Here is a 25,583-nt window from a genome sequence, read left to right as displayed (position 1 = left end):
TGATCCCTCTCGTTGTAGTTTTTATTTGGATTGTGTCTTAGAATTCATGAGTTTGAGCAGGTTATCACAGGCCTTTTAAAACTCTCAAGGGTGGGAGTCGGATTTACTGGTTGAACTTGTCTTTTGCCTTGCTCGTGTCTGGCGAAATTGTATTTTTGATGTCTTGAGTTGGAAATTCTTTGAGAGTAGATATCCTTTAGAGCCCAGAAGTTACTATGTATCTGTGTCTCCTTGCCACATCTAATTGATATCACAGGATGTTAGAGTTTGTCTTTCTTACTTATGCACTAAGGTCATCTCTGGGTACATAGGTTACTCGGGATGTGATCAGGTCCTTCCTTTGTCTGGCCCTGGCATATTCCATATTTGGGGGGGCCGCACCTCTTTCTCCATTCATCTGTCCATGCCAGTTGGTATGCTTCCCTGTCCTGGTTAGAGTACTCAAGGCTGCGGTGCCCATTTGGGCGCCTGTATCTCTTGGAACTCTGGTTTTCAAACTGTCCTCTGTGGAGGAGGACTGCCTGAGCACGGGGTGGCTGGCTTTCTGATTTTTCATGGCACTTGATGGCAGTGTCTTTCGTGCCTGCTCTGTGCCAGCTCTCTGGGAGGGGTCCCCTTTCCTTGATCTCACTCTTGGCTTTTCTTTCCTGTCAGTGTTCCGCTCATGGCCATTTGAGTAGTCCAGGTGACCTTTGGTCAGAGTTTGATTTGCACATCTGTAATATTCGCCTTGGTGAGCATCCTTATTTGTGCTTTTTTGGCAGGTATGATCTCCAACCCAGCAGTCCTTGTGAATATGATGTTCCCAGAGCAATAGTTTTCAGGTTGCTGTCTGGCCATATGTCTAGGAGGAGGAAGGATTTCTGCCTACCCAGTTCTGGTATGTTCTGCAGTCAGAGGTTTAGTGGAAGCTCTATTTGAGGGTCGTAAAAGAGGGTGAATTGTGCCAGTTGATGTTTTTGTTCAGTCCTGTCTGACTCTTTGTGACCCCTTGGACTGCAGCATGCCAGGCTTCCTTCACTGTCTCCTGCAGTTTGCTCAAACTCGTGTCCAGTGAGTCGGTGATTCCATCCAACCATCTCATCCTCTTTCACCCCTTTCTCCTCCTGCCCACAGTCTTTCCCACCATCAGGGTCTTTTCCAATGAGTTGGCTCTTCGCATTAGATGGCTGAAGTATTGGAGCTTCAGCTTCAGCATCAGTCCTTCCAATGAATATTCAGGGGTGATTTCCTTTAGGATTGACTGGTTTGATCTCCTTGTTGTCCAAGGACCTCTCAAAGAGCCTTCTCTTGCACCACAGTTCCAACACATGAATTTGTCTAAGCTTAACCTTCTTTATGGTCCAACTCTCACATCCGTACATGACTACTGTACGTGTACATCCGTACATCCATACATGACTACATATAGCTTTGACTCTACAGACCTTTGTTGATAAAGTGATGTCTCTGCTTTCTAATACGCTGTCTAGGTTTGTCACTGTTTTTTTTTTTTCAAGGAGCAAGCATCTTTCAACTTGATGGCAGCAGTCACTGTGCACAGTGATTTTTGAGCCCAAGAAAATAAAGTCAGTCTGTGTTTCTATTTTTTTCCCCCATCTATTTGCCATGAAGTGATGGGACCTGATGCCATGATCTTATTTTTTTGAATGTTGAATTTCAAGCCAGCTTTTTCACTCTCCTCTTTGACCTCATTGAGAAGCTCTTTATTTCTTCTTAGCTTTCTGCCACTACAGTGTTGTCATCTGCATATCTGAGATTATTGATATTTCTCCTGGCAATCTTGATTCCAGCTTTAGCTTCTCCCGACTGTCATTTTGCATGATATAGTCTGCATGTAAGTTAAATAAGCAGGTTGTCAATATGCAGCTCTGATGTACTCCTTTTCAGTTTTGACCCAGTTCATTGTTCTATGTCTAGTTCTTACTGTTGCTTCTTGACCAGCATACAGGTTTCGCAGGAGGCAGATAAAGTGGTCTGGTATTGCCATCTCTTTAAGAATTTTCCACAGTTTGTTGTGATCTACACAGTCAAAGGCTTTGGCGTAGTCAATAGAGCAGAAGTAGATGTTTTTCTAGAATTCCCTTGCTTTTCCTATGATCCAACGGATGTTCGCGATTTAATCTCTGATTCCTTGCCTTTTGTAAATCCAGCTTATACATCTGGAAATTCTTAGTTTACATATTGTTGAAGCCTAACTTGAAGAATTTTGAACATTACTTTGCTAGCATGAGGGACTTCCCTGGTGGCTCAGATGGTAAAGCATCTGCCTTCAATGCAGGAGACCCAGGTTCAATCCCTGGGTTGGGAAGATCTCCTGGAGAAGGAAATGGTAACCCACTCCAGTATTCTTGCCTGGAAAATCCCATAGATGGAGGAGCCTGGTAGGCTACAGTCTACAGGGTCGCAAAGAGTCGGACACAACTGAGCGACTTCACTTTGCTAGCACATGAGATGAGTGCAATTGTGTGATAGTTTGAGCATTCTTTGGCATTGCCCTTCTTTGGGATTGGAATAAAAGCTGACATTTTTCCAGTTCTGTGGCCACTGCTGAGTTTTCTAAATTTGCTGGCATATTGAGGGTAGCACTTTCACAGCATCATCTTTTAGGATTTGACATAGCTCAGCTAGAATTCCATCACCTCCACTAGCTTATTTCGTAGTAATGGTTCCTAAGGCCACTTGTATTCACACTGCAGGATGTCTGGCTCTAGGTGAGTGATCACACCATCATGGTTATCTGGGGCATTAAAACCTTTTTTGTATAGTCTTTCTGTGTCTTCTTGCCACCTCTTAATATTTTCTGCTTCTTTTTTTCATACCATTTCTGTCCTTTACTGTGCCCATCTTTGCTTGAAATGTTCCCTTGGTATCTCTCATTTTCTTGAAGAGATCTCTAGTCTTTGCCATTCTATTTTTTCCCCTCTGTTTCTTTGCATTGTTCATTTAAGAAGGCTTTCTTATCTCTTCTTGCTATACTCTGGAACTCTGCATTCAAATGGGTATATCTTTCTTTTTCTCCTTTGCATTTCACTTCTCCTCAGCTATATGTAAGGCCTCCTCAGACAATGATTTTGCCTTTCTGCATTTCCTTTTCTTGGAGATGGTTTTGATTACTGCCTCCTATATAATGTTTTGAACCTCTGTCCATATTTCATCAGGCACTCTGTCAGATCTAATCCTTTGAATCTATCTGTCACTTCCTCTGTATAATCATAAGGGATTTTATTTAAGTCATACCTGAATGGCCTAGTGGTCTTCCCTACTTTCTTCAATTTAAACCTGAATTTTGCAGTGAGTCCATGATCTGAGCCACAGTCAGCTCCTGGTCTTTTTTCTGCTGACGATATAGAACTTCTCCATCTTCGACTGCAAAGAATATAATCAGTCTAATTTTAGTATTTACCATCTGCTGATGTCCATGTGTAGAGTTGTCTCTTGTGTTGTTGGAAGAGGGTATTTGCTATGACCAGCGAGTTTTCTTGGTAAAACTCTGTTAGCCTTTGCCCTGTTTCATTTTGTACTCCAAGGCCAAACTTGCCTGTTACTCTACTTATCTCTTGATTTCCTACTTTTGCATTCCAGTCCCCTAAGATGAAAAGGACATCTTTTTTTGGTGTTAATTCTAGAAGATCTTGTAGGTCTTCATAGAACCGTTCAACTTTAGCTTCTTTGGCATTCATTTTCATAGCTGAATAATAATTGCACTGTATACTGATACCTTGAGTTTATCCTTTCATCTATTGCCAGACATTTGGTTGTTTTCCCAGTGTGCCATTTGTAAATACTGGTGCTGTGAACATTGTTGTGCAAGCATGTTTTCCAGTTTGGGTTTCTGCAGGACCTGTGCTCAGCAGTGGTATGTCTAGATGGTCTGGTGGCACTCTTTCTGGTTTATTAACCAACCTCCATACTCTTATCCATCTGGCTCTACCAATTTACTTTTCCCCCAACAGTGTAGGAGGGTTCCCTTTGCTCCATGCTGTGTCCAGCATTTTCATCTTGGAGACTTGTTCATGATGACCCTTCTGACTGCTGTCAAGGGCAACCTCATTGGAGTTTTGATTTGCCATTCTGTAATCATTAGGGATGAAGAACTTGTCTTCCTGTGCTTTGGTTGAAAAGAGTATGAGTAAAGTGCAGGTTTACTACACTAAGGTCATGGCATCCAGTCCCATCACTTCATGGCAAATTGATGGGGAGACAGTGGAAACAGTGACAGATTTTATTTGGGGGGACTCCAAAATTACTGCAGATGGTAACGGCAACCATGAAATTAAAAGACGCTTGCTCCTTGGAGAAAAGCTATGACCAACCTAGACAGCATATTAAAAAGCAGAGACATTACTTTGCCAACAAAGGTCCGTCTAGTCAAAGCTATGGTTTTTCCAGTAGTCATGTATGGATGTGAGAGTTGGACTATAAAGAAAGCTGAGCGCCGAAGAATTGATGCTTTTGAACTGTGGTATTGGAGAAGACTCTTGAGAGTCCCTTGATTGCAAGGAGATCCAACCAGTCCATCCTAAAGGAGATCAGTCCTGAATATTCATTGGAAGGACTGTTATTGAAGCTGAAACTCCAATACTGTGGCCACCTGATGCAAAGAACTGAATCATTGGAAAAGGCCCTGATGCTGGGAAAGATTGAAGGCAGGAGGAGAAGGGGGTGACAGAGGATGAGATGGTTGGATGGCATCCCCGACTGGATGGACATGAGTTTGAGTAAGCTCCACGAGTTGGTGATGGACAGGGAAGCCTGGCGTGCTGCAGTCCATGGAGTCTCAAAGAGTCAGACACGACTGAGCAACTGAACTGAACTTAAAGTGTAGGTTGTAAACTGGCTTCCTGAATGTGAGCCCCATGGCATTTCTTTATCCTTGACCTACCTGGGCCCATTTCTTGAGGGTAGGTATCTTTTACATCCCCACAGCCCTTGAGAGTTTGAAGTGTCCTGAAGCACAGGTTCTAAAGCTGCTGTTGTTATGCCAAATGGCCACAAGGCGGCAGCACTTCCTCATGGCCAGCTGTGGTTACGCCTGCCTCGAGGGCTTAGGGAAAGCGGTCGGTGCTCCCAGGCTGTGAATGAGACTGGAATGTGGCAGCACAGTCACCCAAGGGCTTCCATCTCATTCCTTCTTCCTCCTCACACTTCCACCCTAGATTAATCTCAGCTACTGTAAATTCGAGGTGCTGAGTGTGCTATACTAAGAAGGGGGTGACTCTAAGGAAAGAGGCTGGATGGAGCGGGGGATGCCCATCCGGCCTGAACTGGAGACCCCGGGTCTTTTCAGACCTCTTTGAACACAGACATTCACATCCTTTTGGGTGCCCCAGGTATGTTTTAGGTGCAGGATGGCCCCCCAGATCTGGAGCTTGTGGTGCCGTTCAGACAAGACCCCTGGAGAAGAGAATGGCAACCCACTCCAGGATTCTTGCCTGAAGAATCTCATAGTCAGAGGAGCCTGGTGGGCTACAGTCCATAGGGTTGCACAGAGTCGGACACGACTGAACGACTAACACTTTCCCTCTTTTCAGACAAGACCAGGCATTCCAAATCAAAGAAGGGGATTATTTGCTGATACATTCATCCTGGCTCCCGCAGGCCCACAGGCTTGTTCCCCAGTCTTCTCAGGCTCCAGAGATATGACAACAGTTTAGGTTCCTGAGGTTGCAGCAGAACACAGTAGGCACTTCTGTCTGTTTGGAGTGTTTTTCTTTATTTCCTTTTTATTTTTGAGGGGATATTGTCCCAGGTTCAATCCTTGGGTCGAGGAGATCCCATGGAGAAGGAAATGGCAACTCACTGCAGTATTCTTGTGGTGAAAATCCAATGGACAGAGGATCCAGGGAGGCTATGGTGAAGGGGATCACAACAGAGCCTGCACTCAACTTGGAGAATCAAAAAAAGAAAGTGCTGCTTTTTTATGTTGTTTTAATTACATTTGTACAGCAAGAGGATGCACCTATACACATATACTTATTCTCTTTTAGATTCTTTTCCCAGGTAGCTTTTGACAGAGTGTTCAGTAGAGTTCCCTCTGATCTAAGTAGGTTCTTGTTGATTCTTTGTTTTATAAATAGGGGTTTGTATATGTTCATTCCAAAGTTTGATATGGCCCCTGAATTTGCCCTTTCCTAATCCTAAAGTTTTGGGGTTTTGGTCCAGAGTCTCTCTCCCTTCTAAACATTAGTTCATCGCTCAGTATTTTTAGATTCCAGCTATAGTGAAATAATGCAATATTTGTCCTTTACTGTATGGATTATTTCATTAGTGTGAACATCTCTAGATTTATCCACATTGCTGCAAATGGCATTACATTGTTCGTTTTCATAGCTGAGTAATAATTCCATTCTATTTTGATACCAGGAGTTTTATCCCTTCATCTGTCATTGGTCGTTTGGTTGTTTTCCCATTTTGTCACTTGTAAATAGTGGTGCCATGAATGTTGTTGTGCAAGCATGTTTTCCAATTCGGATTTCTGGAGGACCGGTGCCCAGAAGTGGTATGTCTAGATGGTCTGGTGGCACTCTTTCTGGTTTATTAACCAACCTCCATACTCTTCTCCATCTGGCTCTACCAATTTACATTTCCCCCAACATGCAGGAGGGTTCCCTTTGCTCCAGGCTGTGTCCAGCATTTTCTCCTTGGAAACTTGTTCACAATGACCCTTCTGACAACTGTCAGAGGCAACCTCATGGCAGTTTTGATTTGCCTTCCTGTAATCATTGGGGATGTAGAACTTGTCTTCCTGTGCTTTGGTTGAAAGACTGTGAGTAAAGCATAGGTTGGAAATCGGCTTCCTGAAAGAGGGCCCTATTTGGAATTTTTATCCCTGACCTACTGGGGCTAGTTTTTTGAGGATGGGTGTATTTTTACATCCCTAGAGGCCTTGTGAGTTTGAAGCACTCTGAAGCACAGTTTCACAAGTTGGAAGCTTTTCAGACCTCTTTCCACATAGATTTTCACATTCTTTAGGTGCACTGGTGTGATCTAGGTTCACGATGGCCCACCGTGATCTTGAGATTGTTTTGCCAATCAGAAGGGGCTAGGCACTACAGTCAAAGAGGGAATCATTTCCTGGTACATCTCTTTTAGGTCCTTCAGTGACAGATCACTCCAGTCTTGTCTCCCAGCCTTATCAGGCTCTAGAGATATGAAAATAGCCCAGGGTCCCAAGGTTGCCGTGGAATAGAGTAGACACCTCTTTCCCTTTTAGATTTGACCCTTAGAGGACCAACAGTTCAGATCTAAAATTCTTTCCATGCTTGGAGTTCAACCCAGAGAAGATGTAATTTTCTAATAGTTTCTAGTATTTCATAATAACAACACAATATGATTTTAACAGTTTTTTGTTCATCAGCAAGAAGATTTGACCTTTATGGAATGTTAAACATTTTTTAATGTAATTTCAAAATGGTCTTTTCATAGGCTTCCCCCTCAGGAAAACTGACAGGAAAAGGTCATGCCTTCCATGAAGAGTTTTTCTCTACCTAAAAGACCTCATTAAACTGGACAGGTGTCTAGGCTACACCCCTCTCAAATGATAACTTCTCCATAAAGCCTTTCCCAATTCTGCACTCTGGAGGATAATTTTCCCTTCTTTAATTGGTAGTTTTTATAATGAACCACATGGTGGAAGGACAACAAAAATTGCCAAATTTTAAAAAAGACGATAAACCGTTTCCCCTCATGCTGTTTTGTCTGTTGGTTCCTACTTTCCTATTGTAGACAAGCAACAAAAACTGGACTCTCAGCTTTAACTATCATAAAGGGCTTTGTCTTAAGCAGAGTTTTAGGTCATGAACATTTTAGGGAGAGCAAGGACAAGTGTTGAGTGATCTGATAAGAATTCAGGCAATTTATTTTGTCTTTGACTGCTCTGAGATTTAAGCCAACTTACCGTTCTTAGGTACTGTGACTGAAAGGGACTTAAACCCTTGCATGTATTCCCTCTAATTCCCTATTTAGCATGAAAATGTTAGTTTAAAAAGAGAAGGAGACACCAAATGCAGAGAAATTACTGGAGCAAATTTCTGACGTAGTTTAGGTGTCTGAAAGTAGCTCAGTTAGATTGTATTAATGAGGACCAAAGCAGTAGTGACCAAAGCCCAATGCCTTGAATTTCATAGACCTAGACTGAAGTCACTTCTGCTACAGATGAATTAACCATGTCTTAGGAAGTCACTTGAGTTTATGCATGGAATAGGATTAATTCACGACCCAGATAATCACAATGGTGTGATCACTCACCTAGAGCCAGACATCCTGGAATCTGAAGTCAAGTGGGCCTTAGGAAGCATCACTATGAACAAAGCTAGTGGCAGTGATGCAATTCCAGTTCAGCTAATTCAAATCCTAAAAGATGATGCTGTGAAAGTGCTACATTGAATATGCCAGAAAATTTGGAAAACTCAGCAGTGGCCACAGGACTGGAAAAGGTCAGTTTTCATTCCAATCCCAAAGAAAGGCAATGCCAAAGAATGCTCAAACTACCGCACAATTGCACTCATCTCATATGCTAGTAAAGTAATATTCAAAATTCTCCAAGCCAGGCTTCAACAGTACATGAGCCATGAACTTCCAGATGTTCAAGCTGGTTTTAGAAAAGGCAGAGGAACCAGAGACCAAATTGCCAACATCTGCTGGATCATTGAAAAAGCAAGAGACTTCCAGAAAAACATCTATTTCTGCTTTATTGACTATGCCAAAGCCTTTGACTGTGTGGATCACAATAAACTGTGGAAAATTCTGAAAGAGATGGGAATACCAGACCACCTAACCTGCCTGTTGGGAAATCTGTATGCAGGTCAGGAAGCAACAGTTAGAACTGGACATGGAACAACAGACTGGTTCCAAATAGGGAAAGAAGTCCGTCAAGGCTGTATATTGTCACCCTGCTTATTTAACTTATATACAGAGTACATCACGAGAAACGCTGGGCTGGATGAAGCACAAGCTGGACTCAAGATTGCTTGGAGAAATATCAATAACCTCAGATATGCAGATGACACCACCCTTACAGCAGAAAGTGAAGAGGAACTAAAGAGCCTCTTGATGAAGGTGAAAGAGGAGAGTGAAAAAGTTGGCTTAAAGCTCAACATTCAGAAAACTAAGATCATGGCATCTGATTCCATCACTTCGTGGCAAATAGATGGGGAAACAGTGACAGATTTTATTTTGGGGGGCTCCAAAATCACTGCAGATGGTGACTGCAGCCATGAAATTAAAAGACACTTGCTCCTTGGAAGGAAGAAAAGTTATGACCAACCTTGACAGCATATTAAAAAGCAGAGACATTACTTTGCCAACAAAGGTCCGTGTAGTCAAGGCCATGGTTTTTCCAGTAATCATGTATGGATGTGAGAGTGTGACTATAAGAAAGCTGAGTGCCAAAGAATTGATGCTTTTGAACTGTGGTATTGGAGAAGACTCTTGAGAGTCCCTTGATGGCAAGGAGATCCAACCAGTCCATCCTAAAGGAGATCCAACCAGTCCATCCTAAAGGAGATCAGTCCTGAGTATTCATTGGAAGGACTGATGTTGAAGCTGAAACTCCAATATTTTGGCCACCTGATGCGAAGAGCTGACTCATTGGAAAAGACCCTGATGCCGGGAAAGATTGAAGGCGGCAGGAGAGGGGACGACAGAGGATGAGATGGTTGGATGGCATCACCGATTCAATGGAGATGAGTTTGAGTAAACTCCAGGAGTTGGTGATGGACAGGGAAGCCTGGCATGCTGCAGTCCACGGGATCGCGAAGAGTCAGACACGACTGAGTGACTGAACTGAATTGAACTGAGGATTAGTTACTCCCTTTTCTGAGCACTGTATATATTTCTATCTAGGTTTTCTCATAGGCGTTTGTATGCTTTTCCTCGTTCTTGTTCAAGGTCACAGCACGTTTGCGCTCGCCCTCTGTGATTGTGCGTGTCCAGCGGGCTCCTCCCTTACATCTGGTCCCTTCTTTGTGGTCACAGTCACCGCCTCGATCCCAAATGTTATCTCTTCACGGCGAAAGGATGAAAATCGCCCAAATTTACGGCAACCCCACTCGCTGAATAGCAGTAGCTCAAGTGGAGGCAGGCAAGTCAGGGACCTCCTCTCGTCGTTCCTTTTTCTCCTGCATTTTCTCACGTGGAATATTTGTAGGAGTAGCGGGGCGCAGCAGCGGGCATGCAGGGAGAGCTTTTTCTGGTAGGAACACAAATCTTCGATTCCTGCTGTGCTTCCGGAGACATTCTCTTCGCACCTAGGCGGGGACTGATTTCTGGATCGGACTGACCCGTCTTTCCTGTTTTCAGTCCGTCGCTTCCGCCCGGAGTTGCTTTAAGTTCCCGCTGTGAGTAGCTACTTCCGCCAGGAGTCGTTAGCGTCTTGGACTTGGAAAGTGGCCCTGGGGCGGCCACCTCCTTCTCTCAGCCTGGCTATCCGAAGCCAGATCTCAAGGTGGAGCCGGCAGCGGCTGGGCCTGTCTCAGAGCGTTCTTTTTGCCCAAGTCCTGGGCCTGAGGTTACTTAGAGGTGCGGGAGAGGCGCCCAGCCTGGCCCAGCCCGGGCCTTCCCCGGGCCAGTGATAGTGGCCAGAGGCCTCGCCGCGCCCACCCCAGCCTGGGGCGGGGCGCGGCCTCCTAGCCCAGCCCCACCCCACCCCACCTCCTGCCTGCTGGTCGCCGGATCAGTGCCTTCAGCTCAGAAGCGGTGGAAGCGTTTTGCACCTCTGGTACTCCGCAGCCCCCTGGCTCCGGCCCCTGGAGAACATGGAGTTCGCGGAGCTGATCAAGACCCCTCGGGTGGATAATGTGGTGTTGCACCGACCCTTCTATCCGGCCGTCGAGGGGACCTTGTGTCTGACTGGCCACCACCTGATCCTCTCCTCCCGGCAGGACAACACGGAGGAGCTGTGGCTTCTCCATTCAAACATCGACGCCATCGACAAGCGGTGAGTGCCGGTCCCATCCATCCCCTGTTCTGCGCGCAACTCCGATGCTTGTCTGCGGAAACCCATCCTAGCGTTTTCCTTGTGTCCCCTCGCCCAACCAGTCAGCAGAACGACCCTCGCTCTGGCCTAGACTGAGGATTTGAGTTTTAGGAAGCTGAAACCATCCAGTTGAGATACCGGGTTTCCATTCAGTCTGATTGGGTTACCGTGATTATCATTTTTGGTACATAACACTATTTGGATAGGTTTGCAACGTTTTCATTTTAAATTTCTTTTCGTGGCACCATCATATTCCTTGAATGTTAATTGCCCATCATAGTTCATGAAGTTGTGAGTGAATGTGATTACAAAGTCTTTACTTGCAACTTTTGAGGAAAACTGAAAGAATTCAGTATATAGTGTCTAAATTCCACAAACGCTTCTCCCCTCTTCTCTGAAATGTTCAGTTTATCATATTTCTCCTTGTTTCTTACCTTCTGGATCATCAATTTAAGACTTCCCATTTTGGAAGATTAGAATGTGTTTTATTTTCTTTACTCTCCTGTGCTTTTGCAAAGAACAGAATAGGTATTAATACCTTAAACAAAGGTATTAATTAATTGACTTTTTTTTTTTTTTGCACCCCAGGCTCTCTTTCCAGGGTAGTGTCTCAAGAGGCTAAAAGTTATAGTTCATCTGTAGTCAAAATTAGCATTTCCCCAATGGTTTTGTGTACTTTAGCCAGAAAGTAAGTTGGTCATCCAACTTACACTAAAGTGTAAATGAATGACGATAGTTTTTTTGGTTACCTCTCAGGAGAATTTGGAGGTGAAGAAGATTCCCAAAGTGGTTATGCCTTAAAAGAAAATTATTTCTAATAGGAAAATTTAAACAATATGAGTGAAGTGATGATAGATTTATTTTCAAGCAGCAGACTCCTGTTTGACTCCTGAGATCACCCTCTCCTGTGTAAAAGTTTTCAGTGTTCCCTTTTTGCCTTCGTGGTGGTGGTGGTTTAGTCCCTCAATCAAGTCTGAGTCTTAAACCCTGTGAACTGTAGCCCACCAGCCTCCTCAGTCCATGAGATTTCTCAGGCAAGAATACTGGAGTGGATTGCCATTTCCTTCTCCTGGGATCTTCAAGACCCGGGGATGGAGCCCTCATGTCCTGCACTGCAGGCAGATTGTTTATAGCTGAGCCACCAGGGAAGACCTCTTAGTCTGTCATGTATGGCAAACTTTGTTCTGGCCCTAATCTACTTTTCCCTGTTCAGTTCTTGCCATTCTCTTTCCTGAACCCTTTTTACCAGTCAGTCCTCACTTTTCATTTTGGTTCATCCATGTCCTGCCTTCTCTCACGTCTGTATTTTACTGACGCTCTTCTTTCTGCCTGGAATGCTTGCTCCTCCCAAATTTGTTAGACATTCATTGAATGCTTTATGTTTCTGACATTTTGTGAAACATTAAAGGCAGCACGATGAATAAAATATAGCTCTTGCCTTGCAGGTTTATAGGCTATCATCCAGCTGTTACTCATCTATCAATATTCAGTTTAGCCATTTCAATCTGCCACCCCTTTCACACAACTAGAAGTAATTCCCGCCCCCCCGCCTTGAAATCCTATAGCTCTTTATACCTCTTTCATAAATATTTGTTAAAATTTGTGTTTTGATAGTTACGTATGTGTTAGCTCCTTGAAGCCAGGGCTGGAATTTGGTAAATTTTTATCTCCTTCAAAGCTCCTATCTGTGGCATGGGCAAATAGGCACTTAGGAAATAAAAGACTTAACCACTGAGTGGAGAGTAGTGACACAGAATACAAATTAGAGTTTCTCCATGCCATCAACTCTTTTCTTTCTTTTTTATCTCTTTCTGTGGTTTGTTTTCTGTTTTGTCATTTCATATTTACCTAGCGTTTACCACATGCTGGCCTGGTTGGGCTTCAATGAATGTTTAAGATCAGGACCTTTTAATCTGTTAGTAGAGAAATGACAAATTGTGCACACTTTTACCTGGGAAGCAGCATGATGTAATGGAAAGAGCATGAGCTAGGTGGTAAGATCCAAGTTTGTTGAGTTGTTGCTTTCAGAAAAGAGTGACTTCCTTGTGTCTTCTATATGGTGAGTGCTGCCTGGGCTGTGGACATGCAGTGGTGGCTGAGACAGATGAGGAGTTTGTTTACTGGGGAGGAGATGGACATTCAAATAAATCAACAAATAAATATGCAACAGCATCAGGTAAGAAGTGCCAGGAAGGAAAAAAAGGAAGATGTGAGGATGGAGAATACCTGGAGGCAGTGTGTTTAGAAGGAATGTTCGCGAGGACAAGTGACTGTTGAATTAATGAAGGGAGGAAGGCTGCACTGAAGATCAGAGGAAGGAGCATTCCAGCCAAGCTCCAGCCAAAGGGAAGGCAGAGGCTTGAGACAGGAGCATGCCTGGCATGTAGGAGGAAGAACAAAGAGGCCAGTGTGGCAGGAGGGCATTGAGCACGGGGTAGGGGATTAGGGGGACTGGGAGACCACAGAAACGGTGGTTGGAGGGATCAGCAGTGGCCAGATCATGTAGGGCCTGAGATGCCACTGTGATGGTTTTCATGGGAAGCCTTGGAGAGCTGAAAGCATGAAAGTGTAGCAGTTGATAGACTTCTAGAAGATGATTCTGGTCATTGGCATAAAATGGATGGTAGAAGGGCAAGAGTGGAAGCAGAAGACCCAGGTAGACTGTTGGGTAGTTCAGGTAAAAGATGATGGTGACTTACGAGTGGAAGCAGAAGTAGTGTGATCAACAGTGGTCAGGTTTGAGGTGTATTTTAATTCATTTTTGGCTGTGCTGGGTCTTCATTGTTGCCCTTGGGCTTTCAGAGAGCAGGGGCCACTCTTGATTGCAGTGCCCTGGCTTCTCCTGTTGCGGAGCATGGGCTCTAGGGCACATGGGCTTCAGTAGTTGCAGCGCTTAGGCTTAGTTGCTCTGTGGCGCTTGGAATCTTCCCAGACCAGGTATGGAAACCGTGTCCCCTGCAGTGGAAGGCCGCTTCTTAAGCACTGAACCACCGGGGAAGTCCAGGATGCGTTTTGAAGGTTTAGCTGCTGTGAATTTGTAAATGGGGTGTGAGAGGAAGAGCAGTAGTGAAACTGACTCCTTCAGTTCTGCCTCTCATTAGTTCCTTGGGCGAACTGCTTAACCTCCCCGAACCTCAGTGCTTTCACAGGAAGAAAGCCCCTCTCATGTCCAGTATTAACTTACATCTGAATGTTTGACATGCTTGTAGAATACGCTCGTGTACCATGCACACAGAATTTTATTTCATCCCTTCCGCAGACAAGGTTGTACACAAGTTTTACAATTATATTTATTTTTTATTTTTATGGTAGAAAGTTGAGTTACTCCTACTCAGTTGATGACTCATGATTTTCATGATTGGTTCATTACAAAGTCTTGTTTGTTTTTTTAGTCTTCTTCAGCCCTAATTTTCACTCTTTCCACTTTGTCCTCAAGCACTGCAGGCAACTATGTCAAGTGTTGGAACTTGTCCTCAGATATATGTATGTCACTATAAACTGTAGAGCACTGTTGTATGTAGGTGTGCACACATGTGCATGTGTGAGTTTAATTTACCGAAGTAGGATTATGTCATAGATCTTGTTCTATTTCTCAACATTTTAACTCAGTACTCTTTTTCCAAGATCTCTTCATATTGCTGTATGTACATCTATCTCACTGCTTCTGATTCCAGTGTTAAATTCCAAAGTGCCTGTGCTGTGCTGGGCTTAGTCGCTCAGTTGTGTCTGACTGTCTGTGACCCCATGGACATAGCCCGCTATCCAAAGTGCCTACAATGGTTTACTTATCTCACCCTCTAGATAATCTCCAACTCCTTACAATCACAAACAACTCTGGTAAATGTCATCACTCAGGTCCCTTTAGAGTCTTCAGCTGAGTTTCTCTGAGACCGTGCCTAGGGAGGGCTCAGCCAGAAAGCAGATGCGCAGGTCACCTCACAGAGAATGCCAGATGGCTCTCCAAAATGCCTATTCCACTTTGCCCTCCCACCGTGATTCTTATTTCTCCCATGTTCTACCAACATTTGGTATTGTTGTCCTTCAAGTTTTTGCCAATATGATGACTGGGAAATGGTGTCTCTTTTGTTTTAATTTGTGCTTCTCTCATTACCAGTGAGTTTAAGTATTTCTTAATAGAGTGTGAGTGCAGAGACTTGAGACAGGAGTACAGCTGTCATGTAGGAGGAAGAAGAAAGGCCAGTGTGGCAGGAGGGCAGTGAGCACAGGGTACAGGCTAGGGGGATTGGGAGACCACAGAAACCGTGGTTGGCGGGATCAGCAGTGGTCAGATTGTGTAGGGCCTGAGATGCCCACTGTGATGGTTTTCATGGGGAGCCTTGGAGAGCTGAAACCTTGGAAGTGTATCAGTCGATAGACTTCTAGAAGATGATTCTGGTTGCTGGCAGAAAATAGATTGTAGAAGGGCAATGATTTGTTAGCAAATCATTAAATTTTTTTCGCCTTTCTGTGGACTGCCTGTGAATTTCCTTGGCCCACTTTTAAAAACTGGGTTTTTCTTTTTTTTCTGGCCAGTTCCTTATATATTCTGTAGATATTAATTTTTCACTTAGACGTTACAAATGTCTTCTCCGTATATCTCACCCATTTGTTGACTCTTGGGTGGTCCCCTTTGTTAAAGAGAAGTCTTTGATTTTATTGCAAAATTTATCAATATTTTGTGGTTTGTGCTTTTTAAGTGTTACTTAAGTCCTTCCTTATTTCAGGATTACTAGGATATTCTCCTAGATTTTCTTCCATATTAGCTTTATAATTTTACCGTTCATTTTTAGATCTTTAATCCATTTGGATTCTACATTCATTTCAAGAGTGATAAGAACCCGACTTTGTTTTTTTCCTCCATACAGCAAGCCAGTTTTCCTAAAACCATCATCTAACAACCTATCCTTGACTGATTTTTCATACATCAAGTGGTTTTATGCATATATGTATATGTAATATATAAAGCTTTGGCTGCATCCCATAAGTTTTGTAATATTGTGTTTTTGTTTTCACATTTCTGTCTGTACTTTATAATTTCCCTTGTGATTTGTTCTTTGCTCTGTTATTTAAAAATGTATTAATTTTCATAATTTGAGAGTTTTTAATTGGAGAATAATTGCCTTACAATATTATGTTAGTTACTGCTGAACAACAACATAAATCAGCTATAAGTATCTGTATATCCCCTACCTCTTGAGTCTTCCTCCCACCCCCATCCTACCCCGCTAGGTTTTGGCAGAGCACCAAGCTGAGCTCCTTGTGTTATTTAGCAGCTTTCTACTAGCTGTCTGTTTTACACTCGTAGTGCATATATGTCAGTTGTACTCTCAGTTTGTCCCACCCTCTCTTTCCCCCTGCTGTGTCCAAAAATTCAGTCTCTACATCAGCATCTCTATTCCTGCCCTGTGAATAGGTACCATTTTTCTAGATTATATATATCTATGCATTAATATGCAATATTTGTTTTTCTCTTTTCTGACTTACTTCACTCAGTATGACAGACTCTAGGTTCATCCACATCACTACAAATGACCCAATTTCATTCCTTTTTATGGCTGAATAATATTCCATTGCATATATGTGCACATCTTTGTTCATTGATCTGTTGGTGGACATCTAGGTTGCTTCTGTGTCCTGGCTATTGCAGATAGTGCTGCAGTGAACATTGGGGTACATGTGTTTTTTTGAATTATGATTTTCTCAGGGTATATGCCCAGTAGTGGGACTGCTGGGTCATATGGTAGTTTTATTCCTAGTTTCTTCAAGAACCTCCATACTGTTTTCCATAGTGGTTGTATCAATTTACATTCCCATCAACAGGGTATCTACATCCTCTCCATTTATGGTTAGTAGATTTTTTGATAATGGCCATTCTCACTGGTGTGTGGTCATACCTCATTACAGTTTTGATTTGCTTTTCTCTAATAATGAGTGATGTTGAGCATCTTTTCATGTGTTTGTTGGCCATCTGTATGTCTTCTTTGAAGAGACATCTTTTTAAATTTTTTGCCCATTTTTTTATTGGGTTTTTTTGAAACTGAGCTTTATAAGCTGCTTGTATATTTTGGGGATTAAGCCTTTGTCAGTTGCTTTGTTTGCAGTTATTTTCTCCCATTCTGAGAATTGTCTTTTTGTCTTGTTTATGGTTTCCTTTGCTGTGCAAAAGCTTTTAAGTTTAATTATATCCTATTTGTTTATTTTTGTTTTTATTTTCATTACTCTAGAAGGTGTGTGTCAAGAGGATCTTGCTGTGGTTTATGTCAAAGAGTGTTCTGCCTATTTTTTTTCCTCTAAGAGTTTTATAGTGTCTGGCCTTACATTTAGTTCTTTAATCCATTTTGATTTTATATTTTTGAGTAGGGTTTTAGAAAGTGTTCTCATTTCATTCTTTTACATGTAGCTGTCCAGTTTTCCCAACACCATTTATTGAAGAGAAGGTCTTTCCTCCATTGTAAATTTTTGCCTCCTTTGTCAAAGATAAGGTGCCTGTAGGTGCATGGGTTTATCTTTGGGCTTCCTATTTATCTACATTGATATTTCTGTTTTTGTGCTATTACTATACTCTACTGATTACTATAGCTTTGTAGTACAGTCTGAAGTCAGGAAGCTTGATTACTCCACCTCTGTTTTTCTCTCTCAAGATTGCTTTGGCTCTTCAGGGTTTCCATACAAATTGTAAAATTTTCTGTTCTAGATCTGTGAAAAATGCCGTTGGTAATTTGATAGTGATTGAATTGAATGTGTAGATTGCTTTGGGTACTGTAGTCATTTCACAGTATTCTTCTAATCTAAGAACATGTGCTATGTCTCCATCTGTTTGTATCATCTTTGATTTCTTTCGTGATTGTCTTCTATTTTTTTGTGTATAGGGTTTTGTCTCCTTAGGTAGGTTTATTCCTAGGTATTTTATTCTTTTGGTTGCAGTTATAAATGGGATTGTTTCCTTAATTTCTCTTTGTGAGCTTTCACTGTTAGTGTAATAAGAATGCAGGGGATTTCTGTGTATTAATTTTGTATCCCATGACTGTATTGAATTCATTGATTAGCTTTAGTAGTTTTCTGGTGGCATCTTTAGAATTTTCTATGTATGGTATCATGTCATTTGCAAACAGTGACAGTTTTACTTCTTATTTTTCAGTTTGTATTCTTTTTATTTCTTTCTCTTGGACTGCCATGGCTAGGACTTCCAAGATTATGTTATAATAGTGGCAAGAATCCACACTCTTGTGTCTTTCCTCATCTTAGGGGAAATGCTGTCAGTTTTTCACCATTGAGCAAGTTGTTTGCTGTGGATTTGTTGTATATGGCCTTTCTTATGTTGAGGTAGACTCCCTCTATGCCCACTTTCTAGACAGTTTTAATCATAACTGGGTGTTTAATTTTGTCTTTCCGTGCATCTATCAAAATGTTATCATATGGTTTTTATCTTTCAATTTGTTAATATAGTATGTCATTTGGATTGATTGATGTATATTGAAGAATCCTTGTAACCATGAGATAAACCCCACTTGATCGTGGTGTATGATCCTTTTTAATGTGATGTTGGATTCTGTTTTCTAGTATTTTGTTGAGGATTTTTGCATCTATGTTCATCAATGATATTGGCCTGTAATTTTCTTCTTTGTGTGCGATATCTTTGGTTTCTGTATCAGGGGAATGGTGGCCTACTAGAATGAGTTTGGAAGTTTTCTTTTGTCTGCAATTTTTGGGAAGAGTTTAAGAAGGATAGGTGTTAGCTCTTCTTTAAATGTTTGATATTAAGAGACTTCTCCTGGGAAGCAATCTGGCCTTGTGCTTTTGTTTGTTGGAAGATTTTTGACTATAGTTTTTTTCTTTTTTAGTTATTAATTTGTCTCAATTGGGTCTTAGTTGCAGCATGTGGGATCTAGTTCTTGATAAGGGATCAAACCCCTGGCTACCTGCATTGGAAGTGTGAGTCTTAACCCCTGGACTACCAGGGAAGTCCTGATCATGGTTTTGATTTCAGTGCTTATGATTGATCTGTTCTTATTTTCTCTTTCTTGTTCAGTCTTAGAAGGTTGTACTTTCCTAAGAATTTATACATTTCTTCCAAGTTGTCCATATTGGCATATAGTGGCTCAAAGTAGTCTCTTACGATTCTTTGTGTTTTGCAGTGTCAGTTGTAATCTCCTTTTTCATATTTCTAAGTTTACTGATTTGAGTCTTATTCCTTTTTTTCTTAAGGAGTCTAGCTGATGGTTTATCTATTTTGTTTATCTTCTCAAAAAAACAGCTTTCAGTTTTATTGATCTTTGCTGTTGTTTTCTTCATTTCTTTTCCATTTATTTCGCCATAATCTTTATGATTTCTTTCCTTCTACTAACTTTTTCTTTTGTGGGGGGTGCTTCCTTTTCTAATTGCTTTAGGTGGAAGGCTAGGGTGTTTATTTGATATTTTTATTGAGGTAGGGTTGTATTCTATAAAATTCCCTCTTAAAACTGCTTTTTCTGCAGCCCATAGGTTTTGGGTTGTCGTGGTTTTGTTGTCATTTGTTTCTCAGTACTTTTTTAATTTCCTCTTTGATTTCATCAGTGATCTCTTGGTTATTTACAAGGTATTGTTTAGCCTCCATATGTTTGTATTTTTTTTTTTTTTACAGTTTTTTTTTTCTGTAATTGATACCTAATCTCATCGCATTGTGGTTGGGAAAAATGCTTGATATGATTTCAGTTTTCTTAAATTTACTGAGGCTTGGGTTTTGCTACTGATTTCTGACTTCATCCCATATGGTAAGAGAAGACACTTAGTATAATGTCTATCTTGTTTTTGATCATGCTCTGTGGCATGCAGGATCTTAGTTCCCCCACCAGGGATTGAACCCGTGCCCCCTGCAATGGACGGGCAAAGTCTTAACCACTGGACTGCCAGGAAAGCCCCCATATCTGTCTTTTTAAATCTCTTGAGACTTGGTTTGTGGCCTAATATACAGTCTATCCTGGAAAATTTTCTGTGTGTGTGTGTATCCTGTTAGGTAGCGTGTGTATATCTACTAGGTCTAGTTAGTTTAAAGTTAGTTTATTGTGTTAAGTCCTCTGTTTCCTTATATGTATCTGTTTGTGCTGTCCATTATTGTGAGTGAGATATTAAGGTATCTATTATTGTAGAACTACTTCTCCGTTTACTTCTGTCAGATTTTGCTTCATATATTTGATTTTCATTAGATGTGTAGATGTTTATAATTGTTATACTTTCCTGTTGTGTTGAACCTTTTATTAGTAGATAATGTCCCTTGTCTCTTATAACCATTTTTGATTTATAAACTATTTTTTCTAATATTAGTAAAGGCTTTCCTTGCTGTCTTTTGGTTGTTTGCTTGGAATATCTTTGTCCACCATCCCTTCAATTTCAACTTGTCTATATCTTTGGATCACAGTGTGTCTCTTTTGAGAGTATATAGTTGGATCATATGTTTTTATCCATTCTGTCAATATCTGTCCTTTAATTGAAGAGTTTAATCCTCTTGCATTTAGGTTAATTATTTGTCATTGTGCTATTTGTTCTGTATGTGCCTTAAAGCTTTTTTGGTCCCTCATCTCCTGCGTTAATGTCTTTTATTGTGTATTCTCTTTTATGGTGTCTTTTATTGTGTATTGTGATTTTATGGCAATGAAATGTTTAAAATTTTTTCATTTACTTTTGTGTTTATTCTATAGCTGTTTTCTTTATGGTTACCATGGGGATTGAATTTAACATCCAACAGTTTAAAATACTCTAATTTGAATTTATAACAACTTCACTTCAAAAAATACAAAAAGTCTACTCCTTTATAGCTCTGTCCTCATCCCTTTACATACATGTCATAAAATTATATCTATGCTTTGAGCCTGAGGGCATAATCTATTTCTTTAAAATGTTATTAGTCTCTTAAATCATGTATAAAATAAAACATGCAGTTACAGGCCATAGTTACAGTAGTGCTACGTTTATAATTGCCCATGTATTTAACAGTGCAAAGAAATAGAGGAAAACAACAGATTGGGAAAGACTAGAGATCTCTTCAAGAAAATTAGAGATACCAAGGGAACATTTCATGCAAAGATAGGCTCGATAAAGGACAGAAATGGTATGGACCTAACAGAAGCAGAAGATATTAAGAAGAGGTGGCAAGAATACACAGAAGAACTGTACAAAAAAGATCTTCACGACCCAGATAATCACAATGGTGTGATCACTCACCTAGAGCCAGACATCCTGGAATGTGAAGTCAAGTGGGCCTTAGAAAGCATCACTACGAACAAAGCTAGTGGAGGTGATGGAATTCCAGTTGAGCTATTTCAAATCCTCAAAGGTGATGCTGTGAAAGTGCTGCACTCAATATGCCAGCAAATCTGGAAAACTCAGCAGTGGCCACAGGACTGGAAAAGGTGAGTTTTTGTTCCAATCCCAAAGAAAGGCAATGCCAAAGAATGCTCAAACTACCGCACAATTGCACTCATCTCACATGCTAGTAAAGTAATGCTCAAAATTCTCCAAGCCAGGCTTCAGCAATACGTGAACCGTGAACTTCCAGATGTTCAAGCTGGTTTTAGAAAACGCAGAGGAACCAGAGATCAAATTGCCAATATCCACTGGATCATCGAAAAAGCAAGAGAGTTCCAGAAAAACATCTATTTCTGCTTTATTGACTATGCCAAAGCCTTTGACTGTGTGGATCACAATAAACTGTGGAAAATTCTGAAAGAGATGGGAATACCAGACCATCTGACCTGTCTCTTGAGAAACCTGTATGCAGGTCAGGAAGCAACAGTTAGAACTGGACATGGAACAACAGACTGGTTCCAAATAGGAAAAGGAATCCATCAAGGCTGTATATTGTCACCCTGCTTATTTAACTTATATGCAGAGTACATCATGAGAAACACTGGACTGGAAGAAACACAAGCTGGAGTCAAGATTGCCGGGAGAAATATCAATAACCTCAGATATGCAGATGACACCACCCTTATGGCAGAGAGTGAAGAATAACTAAAGAGCCTCTTGATGAAGGTGAAGGAGGAGAGTGAAAAAGTTGGCTTAAAACTCAACGTTCAGAAAACTAAGATCATGGCATCTGGTCCCATCACTCCATGGGAAATAGATGGGGAAACAGTGGAAACAGTGTCAGACTTTACTTTTTTGGGCTCCAGAATCACTGCTGATGGTGACTGCAGCCATGAAATTAAAAGACGCTTACTCCTTGGAAGGAACGTTATGGCCAACCTAGATAGCATATTTAAAAGCAGAGACATTACTTTGCCAACAAAAGTCCGTCTAGTCAAGGCTATGGTTTTTCCAGTGGTCATGTGAGAGTTGGACGGTGAAGAAAGCTGAGCGCCGCAGAATTGATGCTTTTGAACTGTGGTGTTGGAGAAGACTCTTGAGAGTACCTTGGACTGCAAGGAGACCCAATCAATCCATCCTAAAAGAGATCAATCCTGGGTGTTCATTGGAAGGTCTGATGTTGAAGCTGAAACTCCAGTACTTTGGGCACCTCATGCGAAGGGTTGACTCATTGGAAAAGACCCTGATGCTGGGTAGGATTAGGGGCAGGAGGAGAAGGGGACGACAGAGGATGAGATGGTTGGATGGCATCACCGACTCGATGAACACGGGTTTGGATAGACTCCGGGAGTTGGTGATGGACAGGGAGGCCTGGCGTGCTGCAATTCATGGGGTCGCAAAGAGTTGGACACGACTGAGCGACTGAACTGAACTGATTTACCTTTTTGAAATCTTATTTCTTTATACAGCTTCAAGTTACTGTCTAGTGCCCTTTCATTTCACTTTGCCGGACTCCCATGAGCATTTCTTGTAGAACAAGTCTAGTGGTCAGAGACTCCCTCAGCTTTTGTTTATCTGGGACTGCCTTAATTTCTCCCTCACTTTTGAAGGACAGTTTTGCAGACTATCAGATATGTAGCTGACAGTTTTTCCTTTAACACTTTGAATATATCAGCCAACTGTCTTCTGGGTCCCAGGTTCTTAAGTTCTTGTTGTGGGTCTCTTTCAGTTAATCTTACTTGGACTTCATTGAGCTTCTTGTTTATATTCATGTCTTTCATCAGATTTGAGAAATTTTCAGCCATTGTTTTTTCAGATGTTCTCTCTGCCCTTTTCTCTGTCTTTTCTTTCTGTAACTCCCTCTATGTGTGTGTTGGTCAGCCTGTTGGTATCTCATAGGTCCCTTAGGTTCTGTTCATTTTTCTTTAATCTTTTTTCTTTCTGTTCTTCACACTTGATAATTTCCATTGTCTTATCTTCTAATCTTCAAGTTTGCTAATTTTTTTTCTTATGTCTCTTGGGAATCTGCTTTTGACTCCCTCTTGTGAACTTTTCATGTCAGTTCTTAAAACTTTTAAGCTCCGGAATTTTTTGGTTTCTTTTTAGGTTTTCTATCTCTTTATCAATGTTTCTGTTTTGTTCACACATTAAATTCTTGACTTTACCCACATTTTCCTTTAGCTTTTTGAGCATCTTTAAGACTGTTATTTTAGTCTTTGTCTAATACATCATCTTCTATGAAGTCTTTTTCAGAGACAGTTTCTGTTGATTTATTTTCACCTTTTGAACAGGCCATGCTCTCCTGTTTATTTCTCTGCTTTGTGATTTTTTTTTTCTCTACTCAGCACTGGACATTTGAACCTAATAATGTGGTAACTCTGGAGATCAGATTTCCCCTCTTCCTTGGGATTTGATGTTTTTTGTTTTGGGAGGTTTCTTTTGTTTACTGTTTTTGTTTTTTTGACTGTTATGGGATGTCTCTATGCCAAGGATCAGCCTGAGGAATAAAGTTAAGATTTTCTCAGGTCTTTTCTGAGCTTGGATTTGTTCAGTCAGTTACTTCTTAATTTTCCCTAAATGTACAGTTGTTTTCGAGTGTCCTGATCTTTAATGTCTGGTTCCTGAAAGAGGAAAAGTGAAGAATGAAGAGAAGTGAGGAGAGAGCCGACTGTCTAAATCCACTGGAAGTCATCGATTGGAGGTGGGGCAGCTTATGACAATGGCAGGAATTGCGACAACAGTGGCTGCCTTCCTCTTTGCACCTCTATGATCAGAATCAGCAATCAGTGATCATAGCACAGATCTCTGGTGTTTGAAGAACAAGGTCCTCTCTTCCCATCTTGGCTCCTATAAAGTGTTGCTCTAGGAACATGTACACAGCTGCCTGCCACTTGGCTAGGGGTGGGGAATGGGTAGCTGCTCTTTTATTAAGAGCTGAATTTATCCAAAACTAACTGCAATTTATTATCCAAGTCTTTCCCTAGAAGTTTAATAGACATGCGAGTTCCAAAGTAGTTACATCAGAGAGATTCTGGCAGTGCAATTGTTATCCAAGTGGGAAGAGAGATTCTTACTTCTTCTGATTCCACTGTCTTCCAGAGTCCTTTGCTTTTACTGAGTTGTGAGGTTTTTGTTTGTTTTTAAGTGTATTGTGACACAAGTCCTTTATCAAATATAACATTCACAAATGTTTTCTCTCAATCTGTGGTGTGTCTTTTTATTCTCGTGAACTGTGTCTTTCAGAGAGCAAACATTTAAAAGTTTAAAGACATGCAATTTATAATTCTTTTGTAGACTGGGCTCGTGATATCTTTTTTTTTTTTTTTTTTATAAATTTTTTTTTTTTTTATAAATTTATTTATTTTAGTTGGGGGCTAATTACTTTACAATATTGTAATAGTTTTTGCCATACATTGACATGAATCAGCCATGGGTTTACATGTGTTCCCCTTCCTGGACCCCCCACCCACCTCCCTCCCCATCCCATCCTTCTGGATCATCCCATTGCCCCGGCCCTGAGCCCTTGTCACATGCATCGAACATGGAATGGTGTTCTGTTTCACATATGATAATATACATGTTTCAATGCTATTCTCCCAGAACGTCCCACCCTCACCTTCTCCCTCAGAGTCCATAAAATTGTTCCATGCATCTGTGTCTCTTATTCTGTCTCGCATATAGGGTTATCGTTACCATCTTTCAAATTCCATATATATGCATTAGTATACTGTATTGTTGTTTTTCTTTCTGGCTTACTTCACTCTGTATAATGGGCTCCAGTTTCATCCATCTCAGTAGAACCGATTCAAATGTATTTTTTTTAATGGCTGAGTAATATTCCATTGTGTATATGTACCACAGCTTCCTTATCCATTCGTCTGCTGATGGACATCTAGGTTGCTTCCATGTCCTGGCTATTGTAAACAGTGCTGCGATGAACATTAGGGTACACGCGTCTCTTTCAATTCTGGTTTCCTCGGTGTATATGCCCAGCAGCGGGATTGCTGGGTCATATGGCAGTTCTATTCCCAGTTTTTTAAGGAATCTCCACACTGTTCTCCATAGTGGCTGTACTAGTTTGCATTCCCACCAACAGTGTAAGAGGGTTCCCTTTTCTCCACACCCTCTCCAGCATTTATTGCTTGTAGACATTTGGATAGCAGCCATTCTGACTGGTGTGAAATGATACCTCATTCAATGCAAATCAAAACCACAATGAGGTGATATCTTACCTAAGAAATCTTTGCCTAACCAAAGGTCACAAAGATTTTCTCCCGTGTTTTCTTTTGGAGATTTATAGTTTTAGGATTTTGGATATATGATC

General features: G+C 41.3%; 1 protein-coding gene across 3 annotated transcripts in view; it reads left to right on the top strand.

Moving 5' to 3' along the window:
• Window positions 1-25,583, top strand: part of MTMR9 (myotubularin related protein 9) — a 73,731-nt gene that overhangs the window by 2,292 nt on the left and 45,856 nt on the right. For all 3 annotated transcript variants that reach the window (XM_081495610.1, XM_081495599.1, XM_081495603.1), the window contains exons 2-3: window positions 765-880; window positions 10,732-10,939. In XM_081495610.1, coding sequence (XP_081351736.1) covers window positions 765-880; window positions 10,732-10,939 — 324 coding nt within the window. The remainder of the gene's footprint in view (window positions 1-764; window positions 881-10,731; window positions 10,940-25,583) is intronic.

Source organism: Giraffa tippelskirchi, chromosome 1, assembly GCF_054371585.1.
Source record: "Giraffa tippelskirchi isolate mGirTip1 chromosome 1, T2T-mGirTip1v1.2.pri, whole genome shotgun sequence".
NCBI classification, from domain to species: domain Eukaryota; kingdom Metazoa; phylum Chordata; class Mammalia; order Artiodactyla; family Giraffidae; genus Giraffa; species Giraffa tippelskirchi.
Note: the sequence above shows the minus strand (reverse complement) of the source record. Positions and strands in the feature narration are given on the sequence as shown.